Below are 23,513 nucleotides of genomic sequence, written 5' to 3' on the forward strand. Positions count from 1 at the left end.
TGCTGTGTTTTACTTGCATCTATTTGAAAGAGTGAGTGTAAACACAAAAAAATTTTATTTTATGTGCTGGAATGTGCAGAAAATAGGTTTAAATGTTAAACTAATTTATTCAAGTCAGAGAATGTTGCATATAATTAAATTTTTGCTTGATGCATAAAGTTAAAAGATTAAAACTGATAAAACAAGTTTTAAAAAGAGACTTTTCCATTTGATTACATTTTGTATGATGGATTATGTAGAAAAAGTAGAATTGGGCTGAAAGATCTATCATTTTATCACCTCTTCAGGTTGTAAATCGTGTTTTTAAAAAGTAACTAAGTAACTAAGTAATTAATTACTTTTGAAAATGAGTAATCAGTAAAGTAACGGGATTACTTTTTGGGGGAAGTAATCAGTAATTAGTTACTGATTACTTTTTTCAAGTAACTTGACCAACACTGGTTAGGAACAAATGCAATCACATGGCAGGATGATGTAGTTACATTGTAAGGTTTTAAAAACAGCTTTTAAATGAATTGTGGTAATAAAAAACAAGGGAGGCCGAAGGTGATCACTGCCTTATTTTAGGGGCTTGTTCAGATTAAATAGAACAAGATACAAAGCATTAGAACATGTTAAAAACACAACAGCTCTGAGTATTTTGGACCTGGAAGCAGGGTTCATACATCATCACTTAAGGACCGGATGTGCTTCTCGCTCGTATTCCAAGGTAGCCTGGAAATTGGCCAAGGAATTACTTTTTCTTTGTATTTGTGCTGTTTTGTTTGTCCTGTTTTGGGTTGTTTTTTTGTTTGTTTGTTTTTTTCTATGGAGTCTCAAATAAAATAGAAAACCTACTTGATTCTGATTCATACTTCCTTAAAATTAGATGTATAATTTGGTGCGGTCAACAGCCATGAGTAGTGATTATTATAGTAGCTCCATGGTATAGTATTTTTTTAAGATTTTGACTTTTCATCAAATTACTTTTCGTTCCTGAAATAACAACCAGAATAACAACCAAGCTGTAATGAGCCAGGAATATCCACAGCATGTGAAATGAGCACAGGTACAGTGGACTCATGTATGAAGTAAATACTGCGTCTATTTTGGTAGATGTCAACAGTTCTGTAAAGGGTTCAGGTCGTCAATCAATACTTGGTGAAGCGTGCTAGGATGTTGAAGTGGTGAATTGATAATTCCTCCCACTGTGTCCCTTATTAGCTCTTTGTCTCCTGCTCTGTCGCTGAAGTGGCACAGTTGTGTCAGCAATGTTACTCATACCTGGGCTGGATACACTTGGCAGCCAGGTCTGGATCTGCCTTAATCACCAATTTCCACTTCCTATTCTTTGCTGTGCCTACAGCCAGCCGTGGGTGGACACTGATGACGGGAAACAGCACAGTCAAACTGGAGCGAAACAGGAGGTAGCACTTCACTAGGATATTATTATAGTTTCGCTAATATAGGGCCAGCAAAGTGGGAATAACAGTGCAAAGGATACAAAAATCAACACACTGTAAGAACACATACACACATAGCTAAAGGAAGCCATTCTTACGGATTCAAGCATCAGAAAGGCTGCAAAGAAAAAGAGTAGTGCATGATGACCACATGTCACAGTATGCAAACTTAAAGTAAGCAAATTATTTACAGACATTCTTGCTTGTCGACAATTTCATACGGGATGAAAGACATTCCATATTGTTGAACAAGAAGTATATTGATTGAACTGTGTGAAAAGGAAGAAAATTCTGGCTTTGTTATTCTTTATGTAATCTTTTATTTGGGCCAAAATCTAGATTTAAAAAATTGCTTTAAAAAGAATATTCTGCCTGACAGTAGAGAAGAAAAGCAACATGTTGATCGTTTGTTGATATATTCCTGCATTACTGTCAGACTGGCACCAGACAGGTGTTGGACACAACTGACACTATGCAGAAAGTGTAAATGGAGGCCAACAGACATCTCAGTGAAAAAAGAAATCAGCAGCAGTTAAGTGGGACTCATGGCAGGTCTGCATGTGTGGGCAGGATGTGATGTTTGCTCGCCTTGTTTCTTTCATTTTGTAATTTTCAAACCGGCTTTTAAATGATAATGACTATTTATACTCCTCTCGACTTGGCTGCGTGGGCTCGATGGAGACAGCGTGCATGATTCACAGCCGTTAGAGATCGCCTTTTGTCAACCACAGCTTCTCTTTTCTGTGACTTTTCTTCTCTTTCGCTGCCTGATTCTTTCTCTTTATATCTCAGTCCCTTTCTCCTGTAGAGCAATAATAGAAAGATCATTGTTCAGGCAGTGGCTGCATGGGCGGAAGGACACAGTTATTCAAGGTTTATGAAGGAGCCAAAGATAGTTTTTCAAGAAAACATTTCATAAGTCTCTGGAACTCACAAAGAATTTCAAATGGTGTGAGGTGTGTTGGTATTTTCTTTCTAACCTCAGTTTGAATTCATTCAGCATGATTTTTGAAAACATACTGAAATCTGAACACATTCAGTGTGCATTGTAAGGTTATCAGTGTTTGTTTGTAAAAGTGTGGCCTGGGTTAAAACATAGATTAAAATAAAAACATACTAAGGTATGTTACGGGTGGGGGTGAGGGCGGGGGGGCTTTTGTGGATAGTGACGGTGGAGAGATGGACAGGAAAGTGCAGAGCAAAAGAGCAAAAGGCCCTGGGTCAGGCTCAGAACCCAGGCTACAGCTCTCGGGCCATGTGGTATGCGGTTGGCTGCTCATCCACTGAGCTAAGCTAGCACCTGTGAAATTGATCAGTGTTCTTTTGGTGAGAGTTATTTCTTGATGATGCTTTGGCTGTGTCATGCCTCAGTCTCTGTGGCTTTTAGGCTGTGAAAACCAGAACAATAAGATCCTAACTTGCATATTTGACTGATTTTTGGGGTCTTGGTTTTAATGTGATGCTAAATTTAAAAGGAAAAAGAAAAAAGGAAAATAAAAGCTTGTGGATTACCAGAACTGGAACCAACAATCAAACGTCCACTCTAGCCACCCAGGCTGGTTCTGCCCAGATGCTTACAACGGTAAAAGCCTATTAGGGTGTAAACCGTGAAAATCGCCTGTTTCCTCCATTGCTTTGCCTGTATCTAGGACAGCTGACAGTGGCACGTGCAGCAGACAGCTATATCAGCACCCTGCAAATCCATCTGATGTGCACATGGATCACAGTGGGAGATGGGTGATGAAGACACTGCAGGAACAGGAAGGTGAATGCTATGAAGTTTGTGCAAATATATCGAAATTATACAGAGACAGTAGCTGGTCAGTTTTTGCCAGCAACTGCGGCACCTGGGTTAAAATGGTTAACTCAGGAGCCTTTTTTCTACACCACTCTGTATTTTTTTATATCCTTTTGCAACCAATGTTTTCCATGTGCAGACCAGAGGATTGTGCTAGTTACTAACTGACATGGTTATAGACTGATTGTCTGCACTGCAGACAAGAAAGGCAGCAGGCCCAGACAAGGTGTGTCCTAGGATGCTAAAGGCGTGTGCTGCTGAACTTGGGGAGCCGCTACAACGAGTCTTCAACCTCAGTCTGCGACTGGGGAGAGTGCCCGCCCTATGGAAGACATCCTGCATCGTCCCGGTCCCCAAAAAGAACCGGCCCAATGAGCTGAATGACTTCCGACCGGTGGCACTGACGTCACATCTTATGAAGACTCTAGAGCGGCTCTTCCTCAACTTCCTCCGACCACAGGTACAACATGCCCAGGACCCACTACAGTTTGCATACAAGGCGGGTGTCGGAGTGGAGGATGCCATCCTGTACCTCCTACACAGAGCCCACTCACACCTGGATGGGGGAAAAGGCACGGTCAGGATCCTGTTTCTTGACTTTTCCAGTGCCTTTAATACCATCCGGCCCTGTATGCTTCAGGAAAAACTGAACAGGATGGAGGTGGACCCCTGCCTGGTGGCTTGGATCTCCGACTACCTCACCGACAGACCACAGTACGTCAGGCTGAAGGACATCACGTCTGACACTGTGGTCAGCAGCACAGGAGCACCACAGGGAACTGTGCTGTCCCCTCTTCTCTTCACCCTGTACACCTCTGACTTCTGCTACAACTCTGAATTATGCCACATTCAGAAGTTTGCAGATGACACGGCCATCATGGGGTGTATCTGGGATGATCAGGAAGAGGAGTACAGAAGTCTGGTGAGGAACTTTGTCGCATGGAGTCACACAAACCACCTGCAACTCAACACCTCAAAGACTAAGGAACTGGTTGTGGACTTCGGGAGGTCCAGAGAAGGTCCACTGCCGGTTCAGATAGAGGGGGAGGAGGTGGAGGTGGTCAACAAGTACAAGTACCTCGGGCTGTGGGTGGACAATAAACTGGACTGGTCATGCAACACAGAGCACCTGTATAAAAAAGCCCAAAGCCGACTGTACTTCCTCAGGAGGCTGAGGTCTTTTAACATCTGCAGGAAGCTCCTGAGGATGTTTTACCAGTCGGTGGTTGCTGGAGTACTTTTCTATGCTGTGGTGTGCTGGGGGAGCAGCACAGCAAAGAGGGACTCATCCAGGCTGGAGAAACTGATCAGGAAGGCTAGCTCTGTGGTCGGCATGAAGCTGGACACTCTGGTGACAGTGGCAGAGAAAAGGACATTAAAGAAACTGATGGACATTGTGAACAATGCTGGGCATCCTCTGCACACAGCCATAAATAATCAGAAGAGTCTGTTCAGTGACAGGTTGCTTCTCCCCAAGACAAGAACTAACAGACTTAAAAACTCCTTTGTCCCACACGCCATCAGACTGTTTAACTCCTCTCTGGAGGGGAGAGGGAGGGGAAACAGGAGGACAAAGGAGGGGGAACAACTAAGCTGTAGTGCCTCTTCACCTCACTGTACAATACCTTGTGCAATACTTTTTGTAAATAGTCAACAGTGCAATAGACTCAATACTTGAAATGTGCAATTCACTTGTATTTTATTTTTTATTCCTATTTATTCTATTTATCCCCTTTGTATATTTTATTTATATTTGTCTCTGTATTTATATATATGTGTGTGTGTGTGTGTGTATATATATATATATATATATATATATATATATATATATATATATATATATAACAATTCTGTAACTGTAACTTCGGTCGTTGCTGTGCTTTTTGGAAGTCGAATTTCCCAGAGGAACCCACCCGAGGGATTAATAAAGTTCTATCTTATCTTATCTTATCTTAAGAAGAATAAGGTTTATGCTGCTGGTGGTTTCCTTCCTTAATACACCATCTTCCTGTTTTCCAGTTATAAGTCTTATGTTTTATGATTCTACAAAAGTGAGTAAATAAAAAAAGTGTTTAAAAACAATTAAAAACCATGTCCTCAGATGAAGTCAGCAGCATCCCACCCCACTGTAGACTGTGGGAGTAGAGTTTCCGAACTCTTCACAGATCCGAGTTTTTGCTTCAGCTATTTCCCAAGCTGCGTTTCGCTTGCCTGCCGGGACCCTTCAGCTACTTCCAAAGCCCCAACCAAGCCCAATAGCACCTTATATTCAAATATGGTGGATGTTTTGAACAAACTGTTATTTGCACAGAAGTCAAATAACAGAACAGCACTCAGATTCAGATCAGGCAGGTCGTTCTCCCCAATCATACCCCCTGCCTCCAGGTCTTACTATCATTGCTTATGTGACTACTGAAAACTCAGAGTTAAACAACTGAGTCACCAGATGGGGCATCCTCGAGCACCCCACTTAGTGACTCCAAAAAGCTCGGGTACTCTGAACTGTCCCTGACCCAAAGGTGCAAGAAAAAAACCCTCTCCACAAGCAAAAACACCAATGTACATGCAGCAAATAAAGGGGATACAAGAATACAGTTGTGTTTGTTTGTTTTTTCTTAATGTGCTGTTGAACAGATTTTGTAGATGGAGGATGACACATGTCTATCAGTAACACATGAATCTATATCTTGTTTGATTTTACATATTTTTCTGTGCTCTAGAGAAACAGTCTCAATAGGATTGTGAACAAAAAAGAGGAAAGAGCTGCCTTACTGAGGAAAATTGCGTGGGCTAAATGGCTGCGACACAGAACACTGTATTATCCTGTACACACAAGACCACACACTCTCTCTCCCCCTCTCTCTCACACACACACACACACACACACACACACACACACACACACACACACACACACACACACAAACATACAGAAAGATAGAGAGAGAGCAAAATACTTTGTCTGAAAAGAATTCTCTTTTTTTCTGACTCTACCCCCTACTCCAGACATTCTTTCCCAGAATTCCACGGTGCGTGGGTGGGATCAAAGGTCCCAGTTACACAAGTACTGAGTCTAAATGAGGGGAGTATTTTAATGAAACTCACACATGTATCTGTGCTCTGTATTTATAAGAAGCTTCAGTGACTTAATTGCTTTCCTCCGTCTCCAGTCTTAGCCTTAGCCTGATTCTAACTTTAACCATACACATGGTCCCTAAACCCTTTAAATTAACATGGTAAGAAATAGGCAGAATCCAGAATCTGAAAGTCATTTTTAGAGTTGATTGTAAATTATTTTTTGAGCAATTATTGATGGTGTTGCTTATGGCTCAGTCGCAATGGAGTAACAGCAAGAATCGCAACCTTGACTATACAACACCCTCAACCTCTGGGCAACTACTTTCAAGTGCAAGGCAGGTCAGACGCAACCGGTCTCCAAACAGTGACAGTCCAACTCAACGGGACCAAAGTCCTTAAGGTTGGCAAATTATTCATAATACAAATTAATAAATTCAGACAAACACTTTCAAATGCAGACACCATTTGCAACAAATGACTTCGCTCAATTCCTTGTCAACTAATTGTCAATTAATTGCTATTTAAAAGCATCGCTGTTAAGCACCTATGATGTTTTTCAGTTAAATCTATGTCCATACAGCAGCTACATTACTGTTTGTGGAGATATTTAAGTTTCGGGGTCAACTCTGAATGTTCTGTGAGTAGTTAATGTGAATTTCCATGTATGTAGACAGGAAAGGATTTCCAATGTTTCATCACAGTTAATCACTATTTTATTAAAAATAAATCAATAAAAAAAACCTGTATATATATATATATATATATATATAAAATTGTCAGCTTGATCTCATTCAATTACAGATAATAGCAGACTGAGCAATCTTGGTGTCTTATCACAGCTTTGGTGCACAAAAGTTACTTTGAAGATGGCAACTAACAGCAGCTGGTGAACAACCTGCTCTCTGTCATTGCAGCAAACATTTCAAAGGCAGCGAGATTGCAAGTTCGTTGTCTGGCAGTCACCGTAATTTTGTTTGTACCACAGTCTCCATTCACATTTTTCCCTACTGTAACTGTAGCTTTACATGTGATATTTCCAATTTGGGGGGGGGGGGAAATGATTTTTTTTTAGACCTCATGAATGAACAGTGAAGAAAATCCTGAAGTACTGGACATAAAACCTGAGGCCTTGGAAACTGCCAAGCAAAGACTCACAGCCTTGGCCAGCCGCTTGAGGAGGTACACCAGAGAGATAGAAGGCAGGAGAATAAACCAGCTGTTCTCCACAGAACCAGCAAAGGTGTACTCTCAGTGGCAAGGGAACAATAAGAGAACAGCACCACCAAGGCTGGAGACGGCGCAATACTGGAAGAGCATATGGGAGAAGGATGCAACCCATAATGCTCAGTGGCTAGAGGATCTGAGGGCAGACCACAGCGACCTCCCTGAACAGGGTCCAGTAACCATCACAGTGGCAGATATCCAAGAAAGGGTCTCCAGTATGAAGAGTTGGACAGCACCAGGGCCCGACATGGTTCACGCCTACTGGCTGAAGAAGCTGACTGCACTCCACGAGCGTCTGGCAGCACAAATGAACCAGCTGCTAGTTAACGAGAGACACCCGGAATGGCTAACCGAAGGTCGGACGGTCCTGATCCCCAAGGACCCCAAGAAGGGACCGGTCCCCTCCAACTACCGACCAATAACCTGCCTCAGTACTACATGGAAGCTCCTGTCAGGCATCATATCGGCTAAGATGAACAGGCACATGGGTCAATACATGAGCGGGACACAGAAAGGAATTGGCAAGAATACCAGAGGCGCAAAACACCAGCTACTGGTAGACAGAACAATCAGCCGAGACTGCAAGACCAGACTGACAAACCTGTGCACTGCCTGGATTGATTATGACTCAATGCCCCACAGCTGGATACTGGAATGCCTAGAATTGTACAAGATCAATGGGACCCTAAGAGCCTTCATCAGGAACTCAATGGGGATGTGGCGTACAACACTAGAGGCCAACTCCAAGCCCATAGCACAAGTCACCATCAAGTGCGGGATCTACCAAGGAGATGCTCTGTCCCCACTGCTGTTCTGCATAGGCCTGAACCCCCTCAGTGAGATCATTAACAAGACTGGCTACTAGGGCTGCTCGATTATGGCAAAAATGATAATCACGATTATTTTCACTGAAATTGAGATCACGATTATTTGACGATATTTATTTAACAATGACTTTAAAAAATAATATAAAATAGTGTGCAACACCACTGAAGTTTTTTTTTTTTTTACCTCTCTTTTCAACCAATGGCAGTCACTCTCCTCTCCAAATAACTTCTGCTTAGCTTTCCGAGCTTCCCTCGGGTCCTCTTAATCAGTGGTCTCCAACCTTTTTTGCACCACGGACCGGTTTATGCCCGACAATATTTTCACGGACCGGCCTTTAAGGTGTCGCGGATAAACGAGGGAGGGGCTAATAATCGGCTCAGTCATTTTTAATGATCGTTGAAAGCCCAGATCGTAATCGTGATTAAAATTCGATTAATTGAGCAGCCCTACTGGCTATGGATACTGACTACGGAACGGAGCAGTTGTCAGCCACCTCCTGTACATGGATGACATCAAGCTGTATGCCAAGAGTGAACGAGACATCGATTCACTGATCCACACTACCAGGCTATACAGCAATGACATTGGAATGTCGTTCGGACTGGAGAAGTGTAGTCGGATGGTATCAAAGAGAGGGAAGGTAGTCAGAACTGAGGGGATTGAACTACCAGAAGGCAACATTGCAGACATAGAGGACAGTTACAAGTACCTGGGGATCCCGCAGGCAAATGGGAACCATGAAGAGGCCGCTAGAAAGGCTGCAACCACCAAGTACCTGCAGAGGGTCAGGCAAGTCCTGAGGAGTCAGCTGAATGGTAAGAACAAGATCCGGGCCATCAACACGTACGCCCTGCCCGTGATCAGGTACCCTGCTTATGTAATAGGCTGGCCAAAGGAGGAGATAGAAGCCACTGACATAAAGACAAGAAAGCTCCTTACCATGCATGGAGGGTTTCACCCCAAGTCCAGCACCCTGAGGCTGTACGCTAAGCGGAAGGAAGGGGGCCGGGGACTGGTGAGTGTCAGCACCACAGTCCAGGATGAGACAAAGAACATCCAAGAATACATTGGGAAGATGGCCCCAACTGACCGAGTGCTCAGTGAATACCTCAGGCAGCAGAAACCCAAGAAAGACGAGGGAGACGAGGAACCATCATGGAAGGACAGGCCCCTGCACGGTATGTACCACCGGCAGATAGAGGAGGATAAACTGCCCGCAGGGGCGTGCTGGTTGTTGGTTATATATATATATATATATATATATATATATATATATATATATATATATATATATATATATATTGAGCAGCACACACACTCTAGTCCAAACTCTTCATAAACTTTCAAACACAAAAACACTCACTCTTATGACACACTCACAACATCATAACTCTTCACCAGAGAAGTGTTGATAGGCCTATGTGTGAGAGAGTGTGCATGAGCAAATCTGTGAGACAGGAAGTATTTAGGGGTTTGGGGTTTTTTTTGGGAGCTGGTCCATCTGTTGCTTCCAACAAGGTTTTGGTCACAACCTGTTCCCTGAGCTGGATTAATAATCTCATCAGAAAGAGGGGAAGGGTGAGCATACAGAAAATGAGAGCGCTGGGAAGTGTGATGTTGTAAGCAAAGAGACTGTGAGGATTGGCGGGGCATTGGAAATGATAGCATGACTAGCATACAAGAGACTGTGTGTTTGCATGTGAGCGTGTTTGTGCCCTTTTATGTCTATGCGTATTGAGTATGAGCCTCCGGTCTACGCGTGTGTGTGTGCGTGCGTGTGCGTGCGTGCGTGCATGCGTGCGTGCGTGCGTGCGTGCGTGCGTGCGTGTGTGTGTGTGTGGTTTTGCCGTTTTGGAGCTTGCAACATGATCTGTGAGGGCAACAGGAAATTGCTGGAGTGGATGAGAGGGAAGCAATGTGACATGAGACAGGTGGGTGGGAGGCTGTTGGGGGAGTGGGGGGTGGAATGATGGAAGGGAGATATGAAGAGTGGTGGAGGCTGCTGTCAACACGCTGTCGCTTGAGGGTAAGGGGGACAGGAACCGTTAGCAGAGGATTAACAGGCGCGCCAAGTTTAGCCCAACAACCTCTTGCCTTTATTTTCACAGCCAAAAAGCCAGTGGGAACTGGGACAGTGGCGTTCTATACTCAGCACACAGCCGGATGTTATGTCCATGTTGAATCATAAATTGAATGTGGCATTTTCAACACTTTAAGATGTTTCACTTAAACACGTGTTTAGCAAAAACAACCAAAACATGGGGTTTGAGGCTGAGCTACACACAGACTTTGAGTAAGCTGGAGGTGCTATCAGTGCTAGTACAATTGGGTAATTGTGAAGTTCCAGATTTAAAACTTTAAAAAGTTAATTTTAAGTAATTTTTGGTCCATGCTTTGTTTAAGCATAAAAATTCCCCTTACTGGCAAATTAAAGGACATCAAAAGGACGATGGCATTGTCAGCAAGTTACCTGAAGTTGTGACAGATTTCTGTTGCAAATGCTGAATATTCTTATTCTCCAGCCAAAACAACAGTTAAGGTGTGATTATTTCAATGAAGGTATCTGGATCTAACTTCAATTTTATTCTACACTGCAGTGTAAAAAATATGTGTGCAGGTGGAAAGAAACATTTCTGCCACAGCCCCTCCTGGTGACAAGAGAGGTCAGTGTTGAATTGACATTGATAACAAATTGTTATCAGCTATACAGCACGTGATGCTGGAGCTTAATCATTTTCTTTGCATGCCTCTTATGTTTGTCTCTCTTTTTTTAAGTGTAAACACATGCCTTTGCTATGCTTTATGGATTATTGTATGTTGCTTCAACTTAAAAAGGCAAATCTATGTGAACCTATCAGAGGTTTAGCAGCTCAGAGTTGTCTTATGACAGATTTTGCTTTTCATGTATTTTCTTATCTGGGGGAGTTCAAGTCTCTCTGATGTGGCTGCTGTTGGAGCTACTTTGTACCAAAACTGGCCTGAGGATGGCGAGGCTGCACCTAGTGACCACATTAAATTATTTATATGAGAGTGGAGGCTGGATTTTTAAACAGTCGTGTGATGAGCCTAAAATTTAGACTTCCTGAACTAGTACCTTCATCAACACATCCACACCAATGCAACTAATTCTAGTATGGACTTCTGCCTACTTCCACTGCCCTGTACATTTAACTCCTGGCCTATCAGTAATCCAACTAAATGTCTGCATGTTGACCAGCCTGACAGCCCTCACCACTACCCCGCCATATGTGTTTTTAAAAATCCCTGTATGGTCTCCCCTGTCACAGTGGTCATGCAGTGGTGATGAAGGTGCTGATGGGGGTCAGCCAAACCTATCTACATGCCAGTCTAAAATTAACCCTAGTAGTTTCCTGTACCCTTTAATCCTTAGCTTTAAAGCCACCAATGGCCAAGCCGCAGGAAGAGCAGCCATCAGGGCCCCTCTGTAGCTCTGCATGCCACAGATACCATTGAGCCTATCTGTCAATCATAGTCCTGCCAGCAGCCAATTCTAAGAATAAAAGCTTCCCAGGATAGGTTGTGTTTGATGGATGTTATCCAGTTTGATGGATGTTATCCAGACAATTGAAGGAACTTACACCTTCACCCACAGTTTCACAGGTTTCTCTTCCCAGTCTGCCACAGTTTTCTTGAAAAAACATACTCCTTTGAGGGCATCACTCCTAAAGCCTTTTTGTGTGCTCCTATGTCTCTAATGATATGTAGACTGATAATTGAGTCACACCCTAAATAGTTAATTGTCTGGATAATTGAATCATGGGTTGGATACTTATGGGAACCTTGAGGTAAGGTTATCAGAGGAAATAAATTAAAATGAGCTTTTGCAAGATTGTTACAATACTCACTAGAAAGAGTGTAAATAAGGTAAAAAAAAAAAAAAAAAAAAAGCTAAATATCAGTCTGGTGCTGCTCAGAAATCCTAACCCTTTTTAGTTTTATGATTTAATCGTGACTTGATAAAATATAAAAAGAATCTAGTCTTTTTCCCATTATTACTATCCAATTATTCGAGTTACACTGCTATGAATTTATATAGAAAAGATATAATCATCAAATAGGAACTATTTGATATCATAAAATAAAGAAATGGACTAATGCATAATAATGTCAGACCCTGTGGCCACTGTAAGTGTCAGGGCTCTGTGTGCGGGCAGGCAGAGATGAGGATCCAAATGCAGGACTCGGAAAATGGAATGTAACTCAAAAAAACCTCAGCTTTACTGCTGGCAGGAAAACAAACATGAAGTGAGGACGGAACACTGAGACCAAGAACACACAGGCATAAACTGATGGTACGACGCGACACTGAGCATGGGAAAACACAGGGCTTATATACACAGGGTAGTAACGGGGAAATCGGCAACAGGAGGGAGACACAGCTGGGAGAGATCAGGGCTAACGAGACAGGGGGAACAAAGCTGCACATACTAACATCAGACAGGAACAAGAACCTTCAAAGTAAAACAGGAAACAAAACACACTTTACTAAGACACAGACTAGACAGAGACAGATTTGACACTGACCAAAGGCTACTAAATGATAATCATAATCACAACAGTATCAGATCATAAATCATAATATAGAAAAACACCAAGATAACTGAAACACCAAGTACCAGAGAAACATAAAGGAAAATCCATGATGCAAAAGTACCAAAACATAATGAACTCAAAATACTGGGTCCAACGGACCCAGAACCGTGACAGTAAGTTTTAATACTTCAAATACATGTTTGCTGATAATACCACTATAGTTGAATTCAGGAAGTTTACTTGTATATTTATAACCTCTTTTTTTTTTGTTGCTTCTTGGATTATGCAAACTCTCCTAGATTGCAAAGAGGCCAATGCCCCACAAAGAAGAAGTGCCTTGATAACAGAGAGCTCCAAAGCAGGACAAGATTTTTAGACAAGGGTTCATTAAAAGAGGTTGGATCAGGATATACTAATACTGGTCAGGTCACAAAGCTGAAAGGAAGGCAGGTGTTGTATTTAAATCATACAATCATATTGTACATCATATTGCTCAGCATGGTATCCGTAATGAGAACTCAAATGGCGAACTTCTGCTTTCATTATGCTCCCGACACAATCTCTCAATTGCAAATACATTCCTTCAAGTGAGAGACACTTACAAAACCACCGGGACGCACCCAAAGTCAAAGCACTGGCAAAAATTAGACTTCACCTGCAGACAACATGATTCTTTGACTTTCATATCACTAGAGCAAGAGAGGTCTGAATCCTCAACAGACTATCTTCTCCTCAGATCCAAGGTAAATCTCCAGGTGAATACAAAAAAAATGCCCCAAGGCAAGAAAGCATCCTCCTCAAATAATGTCAAGCTCTTCTACTCCAGCCTGAGGTATATAGGCCACAACAGGGAAGTGCAGCCCACACCCCGAAACCTGACAAATCACCCATGAAAGATGAGGTGACAGAAGCAATTCCATCATAAATTTTTAAAGCAGGTGGTCAGCCACTGGTACAGATGTTTACTGAATTCCTTTGTATGTGCTGAGAAGACAGCTGTTTACCTGAAGATCGAAAGATATTAATATCTACATTCTCACATCTACATTCTCACTAAGGGTTTTCAAGAGAAAGGATGTGTTCTTGCTCCAACACTCTTCAGATTCCTTTTTAGTGTGATTCTTCAAAGACAGATCGAGGCATCCAGATCATATACAGGACACATGGAGGATATTTAATACTGAGTGACTAAAAGCAAAGACAAACGTGATGAAATCACTTATTTGTGATGTTCTTTATTGTGATGATTGTGCTGTTGTCACCCATGCGGTGGATGACCTTCAAAGACTGACAGATCCCCTGTCTGTGACCACTAAGCACTTTTGGACTTACAATAAGCACCAAAAGACTGAAGTGATGTTTCAATCTACAAAGGGATCAACAGCAAACATGCCTGAAACAAAGATCAATTGCAAGGTATCTTGATGTCGAGGTATCCAAAACTAGGTTTGAGTATGGAGACAAAATGCGCAGTATTCAGAACAGTAGTCCTAACTGCATTGCTGTATGGTTTCAAGTCATGGGATCTCTGCTCTAGGCATGTTCAAAGTCAAAGTAAACTTTATTGTCATCTCTGCTATATACAGTACAGTATATAGAGAGACGAAATGACAAGGCTCCAGATCCATTCAGTGCAAAAGACTAACAATAAATATAAGAATAGTAAGCATGGTAGAGTAATGTTGGTGTCATTCGGTATAACTATGTCTATCGTCTTTCAGTGGAAGAAACGTTTCTCCCACTGAAAACGCTACGTCCAGATGAACAGAATCAACTTTTGGAGAACTATGTCTATCACTACGGCCGTCTTCCTCTGCTTGTCCACTCCTGGCGAGGCGAGCTACCGTCTGTCCCAGTCCCTGCCTCGGCGCCCCCTTGATGCTCTTAGCGAAGTGTCCCGCGGTTCCGAAGTGTTTACTTTGAAAAAATTAGAGTTTTCAAAGCAGGCCCGGTCGCCTGAATACCGCAACTACGAATAATGGAATAGTACTCCGGTTCTATTTTGTGGGTTTTCTGTCTGAACTGGGGCCGTGATTAAGAGGGACGCCCGGGGGCATTCGTATTCTGCCGCTAGAGGTGAAATTCTTGGACCGGCGCAAGACAGACGAAAGAGAAAGCATTTGTCAAGAATGTTTTCATTAATGTTGGGTTGATTAACCATCACCAGTTTGTCCGTCTGTATCTGGAAGTCCCATATAATCTTAGCTTGGTTATTCTCAACCATCCTGGGGTGTCTATCATTTTGACCTCGGGACTTCCAAGCCATACTCCGCACAGATGTTTCTGGCCTTCCACTTGCTTATGGCGTTCCATGTATGCCCTGCCTGCTAGTATCTTGCACCCTGCTGTTATGTGCTGGATTATCTAAGGCGCATCTTTAAACAGCCTGCACCTGGGGTCTTGCCAGCCTCTCTGGATCTTGTGCTCAAAAGTTGTCCCTGTGCTGCCATGATTAGGGCCTCTGTGCTGTCTTTCATTCCAGCTTTGTCCAGCCACTGGTAGGATTTCTGGATGTCATCCACTTCGTTTATCTGCTGGTGGTACATACAATGCAGGGGCCTGTCCTTCCATTATGGTTCCTCCTCTATTTCTTGGGCTTCTGCTGCCTGAAGTATTCAGTAAACATGCGGTCGGTTGTGAACATCTTCCTGATTTACTCATGGATGTTCGTTGTTTCATCCTGGACTGTGGTACCAACCCTCCATGCATGGTTAAGAGCTTTCTTGTTTTTATGTCAGTGGCTTCTATCTCCTCCTTCTGCCAGCTTATTATCCCAGCAGGGTACCAGATCACCAGCAGGGCATAGGTTTTGATAGCCCAGATCTTGTCCTTCCCGTTCAACTGCTCCTCAGGACTTTCCTTGGTGGCTGCAGCTTTAAGCAGCCTCTTGTGGTTCCCATTGACCTGTGGGATTCCCAGGTACTTGTACCTGTCCTCAATGTCTGCAATGTTGCATTTCGGTAGTGTGGTCCCCTCAGTTCTGACTACCTTCCCTCGCTTCGTTACCACCCTACTACACTTCTCCAGTCCCAGTGACATTCAGATATTGTTGCTGTATATCCTTGGGGTGTTGATCAGTGTCTCGTTCACTCTTGCCATACAGCTTGATGTCATCCATGTAGAGGAGGTGGCTGATGATTACGTCATTCCATTGTCAGTATCAGTAGCCAGTCTTGTTAATGATCTCACTGAGGGGGTTCAGGCCTGTGTAAAACAGCAGTGGGGGCAGCGCATCTTCTTGGTAGATCCCACACTTGATGGCGACTTGTGCTATGAGCTTATAGTTGGCCTCTAGTGTTGTTTACCAAATACCCATTAAGTTCATGATAAAGGTTCTTAGGGGCCTGTAGATCTTGTACAATTCTAGGAATTCCAGTGTGGGGCACTGAGTCATAGGCCTTCTTGTAGTCCAGTGATTTTGGTACAGACAACTATGAAACGCAATCTTATTCTCCCTTTTAATGTGGAGTATGCATGTTCACTCAACGTTCCCATGACCTTCCTACTACAATTTAGATGGTAGGATAAGACTAAGCATATGTGTATGGATAGTCTGAAGTACCTCTGCTTTCATCATGTGACAAATGGGTGACTTTTGCATTCAATGCACCAGCAGAGTCATAGGAAACTAAATGGATGAATGGTGACCCTGCTAATAATAAGCATGACACCTCAGGGAGATTTGCCTATTTATCGTGAAGTCACTATGACTCTCTGTGAAAAAAGAAATCTCTATATGCATATAGAATATAGAGTCCTATCTTAGAATAGAATAGAATTCAACTTTATTGTTATTACACATGTCACAAGTACAAGGCAACAAAATGCAGTACAGCTACACGTGGACACCCACTTTTTATGGGCAACACGACAAATTTAGAACTAAAAAGGAAAAACATAATATATTGACTTTGAACCAGTGTTTCTCATTAGTGTGCAGGCTTTGCTGCCATAGTTCGATCAGTGGTATCTCATCATTATTGTTATGATTATAAGTGGCTACCCAACAAAAGAAAAAGATTCCCTGAAATGGAAAGTGGGAAAAGCAGAGAGAGCTGGCACCTCTTGAAATATGAGTCTTTTTATAAATCACTTGCGTCAGGACATGAATGTGGAGGTCTCACTCTTTATTACATAGCCAGTGATTCACACACTTTGTACAGCTACGCGCTGGGTTGAATTTCCAATTTAAAAAAAGGAAATAAAACATAAAAAAGAGAGATGCCTTACAATTTATTTTGTTCATCTTTACACAATACATATTATTGATAATAAAATCTGTTAATTGCTTTTTTAAGATAATTCTCTTTCTCTATTGTATGCTGTCTTCTGTTAAGATCTATGTTTTATGTATGCTTATTTGCTTATTCTATAGTAAAAGAAAATACTTACAATTCATGTTTTTCATTGTTTACTTTTGATATGGATTATATATTGCATGCTGTGTTTTATTGTAGTTATGTAAAATTGTAGCTGGTTGCTAATACGTTTTGCATTGCTTACATCTTTATTTTGACCAACTCTTAGCAGTAAGAGTTAGGTAAGGATTGTGTCTACTTACACAGTGGAATCTTTCGTGTGTGGGCTTTTACACTGTGTCATACATGCACATCAAGAACTTAGTTGACAAAAATGCTGCATACAAGTCACTGTTTCCATATCCTTTATTGTTAACAATCCTAGCTCTGTCACGATCAAACCTTGTGGTACTGCTTGGCTTGCTCATTTCCACATAGTCCACACACACACAGCAGCTGGTGTTGATGTGGGAATAGTCTCTTCAAACTGTGAAACAAGTTGCTGCTCGCTTGAGAACACGACACCTAAGCTACACCGTCGAGATTATCTCCTGAGTCTCCAGTTCTCAGGGAGTAAACGCCACTGCTCTTCCTATCAAATCATACTTTATCTCTGTACTTTATGCTTCCCTTGATGGTTGAGTGCTGAGGAGCTGCCTTCACAAGTTAACCAAGGGAATGTTTGTTTTGAACCCAAAGACCTCATGGTAGACTAGCACCTGGTAAAACCAGCTGGGCTAGTTACAGCAGGACTGGAATCACTTTGCACCTGCTGGGTAGCTTATTGTAGTTTCTTATTGTCACAGCAGAACAGAGTGTGCACAGTGCTATCTTACACAAGCATCATGTAACAGGACATGCTAACTCTGTACTGGAAAGTAAAGTGGGAAATGTTCCAAGTGCTGTAGTTAATGGAAAACAAGAACTCTGTGAACAGCCTCGTGATTCATTGCGACTCTTTTTTGTCGTGACTTGGCCAGCTGGTTAACACTCAACTGTACTGCAGGTGAGGAGACACTTACATAAATGTGTTACTGTAAGTGGAGACAAAACACCAACGAATGTGTCAATGGAAAAACAAGCAGAAGAAGCGGAACGTGTAGACAAAATAGCAATTTATTAATAACTTATATTTCCTTTACATTCGTAAGAGAGGAGTTTGGAAGGAGTGAGTAGAGGGCAACATAGTGGTTTCCTCTACGGGGGGTGTGGGGGCAACTCTCCGAAGTTCTGGATTTAATTTTGTCTCGTCTTGTCAAGTGAAAACTGCATTTCACAGAATTTTCCCTGAAGAAGCAAAGCAAACACAGCTCCCTGCTTTTTCCACACATCGGAAATATTTAACCCACAGATCATGATTTCTTAAATTAACCTTCAGAGACATCCAGTAAATTCCACCTTTGGCCATTTGAACTGCTTGAGTTCTTAAGCATGGAGCCCAATTTATAAACTTCAGTGATAATCGTTCTAGGTTTGGTTGGGGTTTTTTGTAAGAAAACAAAACAAATCTATCTGGGATACTGTAACCAAAAAAAGTACATTTCTCTGAAGGTTAATGTGCAAAAAAAAGGGGAAAGAAATCTTCCAAGCTCAAAAGTAAGGCAAATGGCCAAGGTGACTTTGATTTGTGGGAGGACAGGTGCAAAAAGAAAAGGCCAGCCACAAAGCGCTTATTGAATATATTACACATGTACACAATTCTTGGAAAGCCTACTTGATTTTTGGCATAATCAACTCAAACATATTGATCAATACGCAGTTTGTATGCTTACATAAAAGTAGAATATGAAACAAAGCAAATCTTCAGTACCCACTTGTGCCAAAGGGTATATACTACTAGAGCAAGGCTTTTACCGTATTGTCTTTTATATTAAGATATATACACACCGTATAAATGTTTGAAAAGACTCCACAAATGTAAAATAAAGTCCATTATATTGTGTGCCTTCTAAAGCCAGGGTAGTTGAGCCCCATGCAGGCAAGTCTTCACAGAAGATGAAGGAGACAATGCACCCTGATGTCATGGAGGAACTAGTAATAGACCCCAAAACAAATATACAAAAGGATTTCATTTATCTGTCCACTTTGAACAATCAGGTCTCTTTGGCACACCAGCCTTTGAACTTTGAAGCATAACATACAGCTGTCCAATCAATCACTTTAGGCTTCCTTAGACACACTGAAAAAATACGAAAAAAAAGACCAGAGTCTTACAGCAAAATCTGATTGTAGTAAGTATCTGCACACTTTAAATGATTCGCTTCCTGTCTCTTGTACTGTCTCTCCTCATTTAGTCAACAGCAGCTGCGCTTCGGTCAGACAGCTATGGCCCTTCAGTAACCACACTCAGCAGCTGTCGCCTCAGACCAGCTGTATCAATAATGTCGCACAGCAGACGACGGAAAAAAGAGAAAACATTTTGCAGCTTTTCCAATAGGAGGCCCACAAAACCCCCAATGAGAAGAGGAGTGGTGACAGCAGACCTCACGTGGACTCCAGGGGGTCCAGCTGGAAGACGTTGTGGTTGGTCGGGGTGGTGAAGTAGAGCTGCTGGCTTGGTGGTGCCATGCGGTTATCACATGGACTCTTCAGACCCAGTGTGCGCTCAAAGTCCAAAAGCTGACCCATGAAGTTGAAATTGGGTGAGATGTTGGATTTTTTCATCTTGACAATGTCGTAAGCATCGTTCATGGACAGGTTGAGCTTCTGCATCAAATAGGCCACCGTCACTGTGACAGAGCGGCTAATGCCTGCAAGGCAATGGACCAGGACGCCGCATTTCTGTCCCCGAGCTTCATCTGGTGGAAGAAAAGAAAGGGGTGGAAATTTTGTATCATAAATAAACAACATCTTTAGAGCTTTTCATCATTCCAGATAACTAGGAAAGAGTAGATATCCCAGTTTGTTGTTTTGTTACTCTCACAGTCCAAAGACCAAAGATTTAGTCTGCATGGATACTGATCAGAAGAAAAAACATTCCTGACATCTGAAAAGCACAAAGCAGAGAAGCTCTCATTGTTTATGCTTCTTTTAGGCAACTAATCAATAATCAAATCTTTGTGATTTTAAAGTCATGCTTTGTTGGAAATTGAAGCAGGTCCAGGAACTTATTATCCTATCTCCCAGCCATGTCAGTAATTAAACAGGGGCTATGACAGTATTGCACATAAACAGAGCTCACATTCTTTGGTTTCTTTTGGCCTAGAGTAGCCGGCTGGGAAATTGACTATTACGGTCTATTAAACCATTCTTCCGCTTGCTAGGGTTACTCTGACAATGGTGCCATTTGGGCGTGTAAATGTAGGAGTCATGAGGGCACCCTGTCAAGGCGAACAGGATGTCATCAGGCCGTAAATGGCTCCTTTTGTAATGTGGCGGGAGGAGGAGGGGAGGGGGGGGCAATGCCATGTCCTAGATTACTTTCAATGCCACTTCCTTCCTGTTGCGCTTGAATTACCGCCCTCCCCTCGCTCACTCTCCCCTTTCTCCAGTTTCAACATCGCCCTTTGTGCTGCAATTTCACAAGCCCTGGGACAAGAGATAGGGCCAGAATGTCTTCCACTGAAGTCAAACCAAGTGCATTTTGCCTGTGCACCATTGGAGGCAGACTTGTGTTCCTCTGCCTCTACACAATGCCTTAATCTGCCTGCTCTGTGTGTCCCTGTCTGATTGACTGATAAGACCACAGCCAGGGACACTTCATCTAATCTCAATTGCACAATAACAACCTAAGAACTTCCTGCCAGTGATAATATATATCACATTTAATACGTTTATGCCCCCAGCTATCTGTTTTTGCCCCTTTACTCTGCCTGCATGCGTGTCATAAAGTAGGGAACAAGAACAATACTAATCAAACACCCAACTTTTGAGTTGAATCCTTCTTCAAAATTGTGAGGACTTGATGGGGTTTTTTTCTCTATGTTCTATATTTTGCAGACTGACGCAGTATTACTATTTATGGTCTCACAAACTCAAAAGCTAATTTTGGAGTTTAAATAATTATAAGCAGTACTAAAAAATGAATAAGCATGTACACAACCTAACCAACAAGATTTAATCTGCAGAGCGTTTCCAGTTCTGCGGGATTACTTACCAATAAAGCTGATGGCTTCGGGAAAGAACTGAGAGAGATTCTGGCTCCAGTGATCCGAGATTGGGATCTGCTTGTACTTAAACTCTCCTGCGTTCTCAAAGAGGTTGGGGAGATTGGGAGTCACGTTGAGGATATACTTGATCCCGTACTCCTCCAGCACATCAAGGTTAGTGGAGTCCTTGGCACAGCCCAGGTAAAGGTGCGGCAAGATCTCTACAGGGAAGGAGGGATGCGGGTTGGATAACGGGCTGCCGTCCGAGTCTGTGGCGCTGCTCGGATCCCGGTCGATATCAGACTCGATGTCCGAGGAGTCAGAGCTGATGCGCAGCCCACCGAGGCCCAGCACCTGGGCAGTAGGGGAACTGCTGTGGGACGAGCCATCCAGGTTGGTTTCGCACAGAGCCGGACACTCGGCCTGGAATTTACTGAAGCCACCTGGAAATATATAAAACAGATGCAATGAACACACCGTTTCTGCCTGCCACACAGCAGGCATAAGTTGCACACTGCAGACGGCAAATTATTATTTTCTGAGAAAGAAAAAAAGAAGCTTAATACACATAAAATCTGGTTACGCGTCTCTTCGAAGTAAATTAAGACCCTCTTCAGTAATTACTGACGTCCGAGGAGTCAAGTGTAACCTAACCTTAGAGTGATGACTATATATTTCTTTAATCAAAACGCCAGAAATCTACGTCTGCGCGAAAATCTAGCCTGTGAATGAACAGCGGCAGCCGCCGTGCCCGAAAATGTGAATGAATTCCACTCACCCTCCAGATAATATGCCTTATAGCCCTCGTCCTTCATTTTCCTCAGCAGTAAACCCAACACGGAGCCCCCGTCCACGTTCTCGTTCCACTCTCGGCTGTACTCGTCGTACAGCAGGATGGCGTCCGTCTTGCACCTCCGCACAAACCTGTCTCGATCCTCTCCGTTGGAGAGCAGAGAGCGCACGGGCAGATTGCCTTTCTTAAGCCGGCGAAGCATGAGGCTGGGTATGGCCACGTTGATGGCAGTCTCGACGTGAGACGACTCGTAGAGCTCCTGAGCCCTACAGTCCATCACAAGCAGGCCGTCCCTGCGCGTCTCCAGCTGCTCTCGGAGCCAGCCCACCGTCTTGCTGATCGCCATAACCGAGTCAAGCTGGACGACGGGCTTGAGCTTGTCAAGCATTTATAAGCAGGAGTTAAAAAGGGGGGGAAAAAGGTGTCGAGGAAAAGCGGGGAGCTTCTCGGCTTCAGCAGCAGGCACAAATATCTGTCTGGAATTTCGTTTTCAGTCTGATCTGCTGCTGAGAGGGCCCTCGGCAACACAACTCTGAGAACAACGGCTTAAAAAACTAAATAACGAGTCAAAATAAAAACCGTCACGCTTGTCAAGACTCACTCCAAACGTTCTTTTGGATCCAGTGTGTTGCGGGACGTAGGAATTCCTGTTCCCTTCAGAGATCTCCCGAGAGTAGGTTGCCCACACTGTTCCTCATTCATGCATCTGGTTGGAGAGAGCCTGAGTTATTTATCAATGAGTCATACCGGCCCTGCGACGAGGCTGAAGCTTCCTCTCTTCTTATATAACTCCACGGCTGCTCTTCCACCTCTCTTTCTCTCTGTGCGTATACAGGCTGTGTATCTAATATTTTTATGGAGATCCAGAGCAGAAAGGCGGATTTGTTGCTGTGAAGCATGCGGGGTATGCACCCGTCTCTGCCTGCTGTTGCAGCCTGTCTGTGCTGTAGATCGTTTCTCTGCAGGTTCTGACTCTCTGCGCTCTCTGCGGCGCCAGGCTGCTGAATGGCTACAAACAGGAGGCGTTCCATTGGATACGTTTTGTGGGGCGACCAATCAGAAGCGCGGCAGCAGCGGTCGCCTTAGAAACGGGGGCCGGATAGAGCGGCCTGTGTTGATGAATCGTTAATGAGTTTGTCATTCACAAAAACGGAGAGGAATTTCCGCTCCGGATCAAGTGTGTGCAAACAAACACAAGAACTGCAGGGGGAAGGAAGGAAGACGGAGAGGGCGGGAGCGGCCTCAGCTCACAGTTACACACACACACGAGTTTCAAATAAAGAGCGTCGCGATAATTAGGCTACAACGCAAGTCTGCAACAATGCGGTGTGCGTTTTTCAACATGCTGGAAGTTTTAATTCACTTAGAGCTGTTTGAACCGCTCTAATGCATGCACTATATTGAAAGTCT

At 43.1% G+C, this 23,513-nt stretch overlaps 1 protein-coding gene across 1 annotated transcript; it reads right to left on the minus strand.

Annotated features, from left to right (window-relative positions):
- Nucleotides 1-18,320: 18,320 nt before the first annotated feature.
- Nucleotides 18,321-23,100, minus strand: dusp6 (dual specificity phosphatase 6). The gene is made up of 3 exons (XM_085283025.1): nucleotides 22,089-23,100; nucleotides 21,319-21,753; nucleotides 18,321-20,020 (listed from the first exon to the last, which is right to left on the minus strand). The coding sequence occupies exons 1-3, from the start codon at nucleotides 22,489-22,491 to the stop codon at nucleotides 19,707-19,709; spliced, it is 1,152 nt and encodes a 383-aa protein (XP_085139151.1). The 5' UTR covers nucleotides 22,492-23,100; the 3' UTR covers nucleotides 18,321-19,706.
- Between the last annotated feature and the right edge of the window lie 413 nt (nucleotides 23,101-23,513).

Source organism: Mchenga conophoros, linkage group LG7 (genome assembly GCF_057382185.1).
Source record: "Mchenga conophoros isolate Kocher_MC1m ecotype Shallow Benthic linkage group LG7, M_conophoros_male_GT1.1, whole genome shotgun sequence".
Taxonomy (NCBI): Eukaryota; Metazoa; Chordata; class Actinopteri; order Cichliformes; family Cichlidae; genus Mchenga; species Mchenga conophoros.

Excerpts from the sequence above, each read along its gene's own strand:
- dusp6 (XM_085283025.1), bottom strand. The coding sequence starts at position 22,491 with ATGCTTGACAAGCTCAAGCCCGTCGTCCAGCTTGACTCGGTTATGGCG. Across the intron at positions 21,754-22,088 it reads TAAGGCATATTATCTGGAGG|GTGGCTTCAGTAAATTCCAG; the intron begins GTGAGTGGAATT and ends ATATATTTCCAG. Across the intron at positions 20,021-21,318 it reads CGAAGCCATCAGCTTTATTG|ATGAAGCTCGGGGACAGAAA; the intron begins GTAAGTAATCCC and ends TTCTTCCACCAG.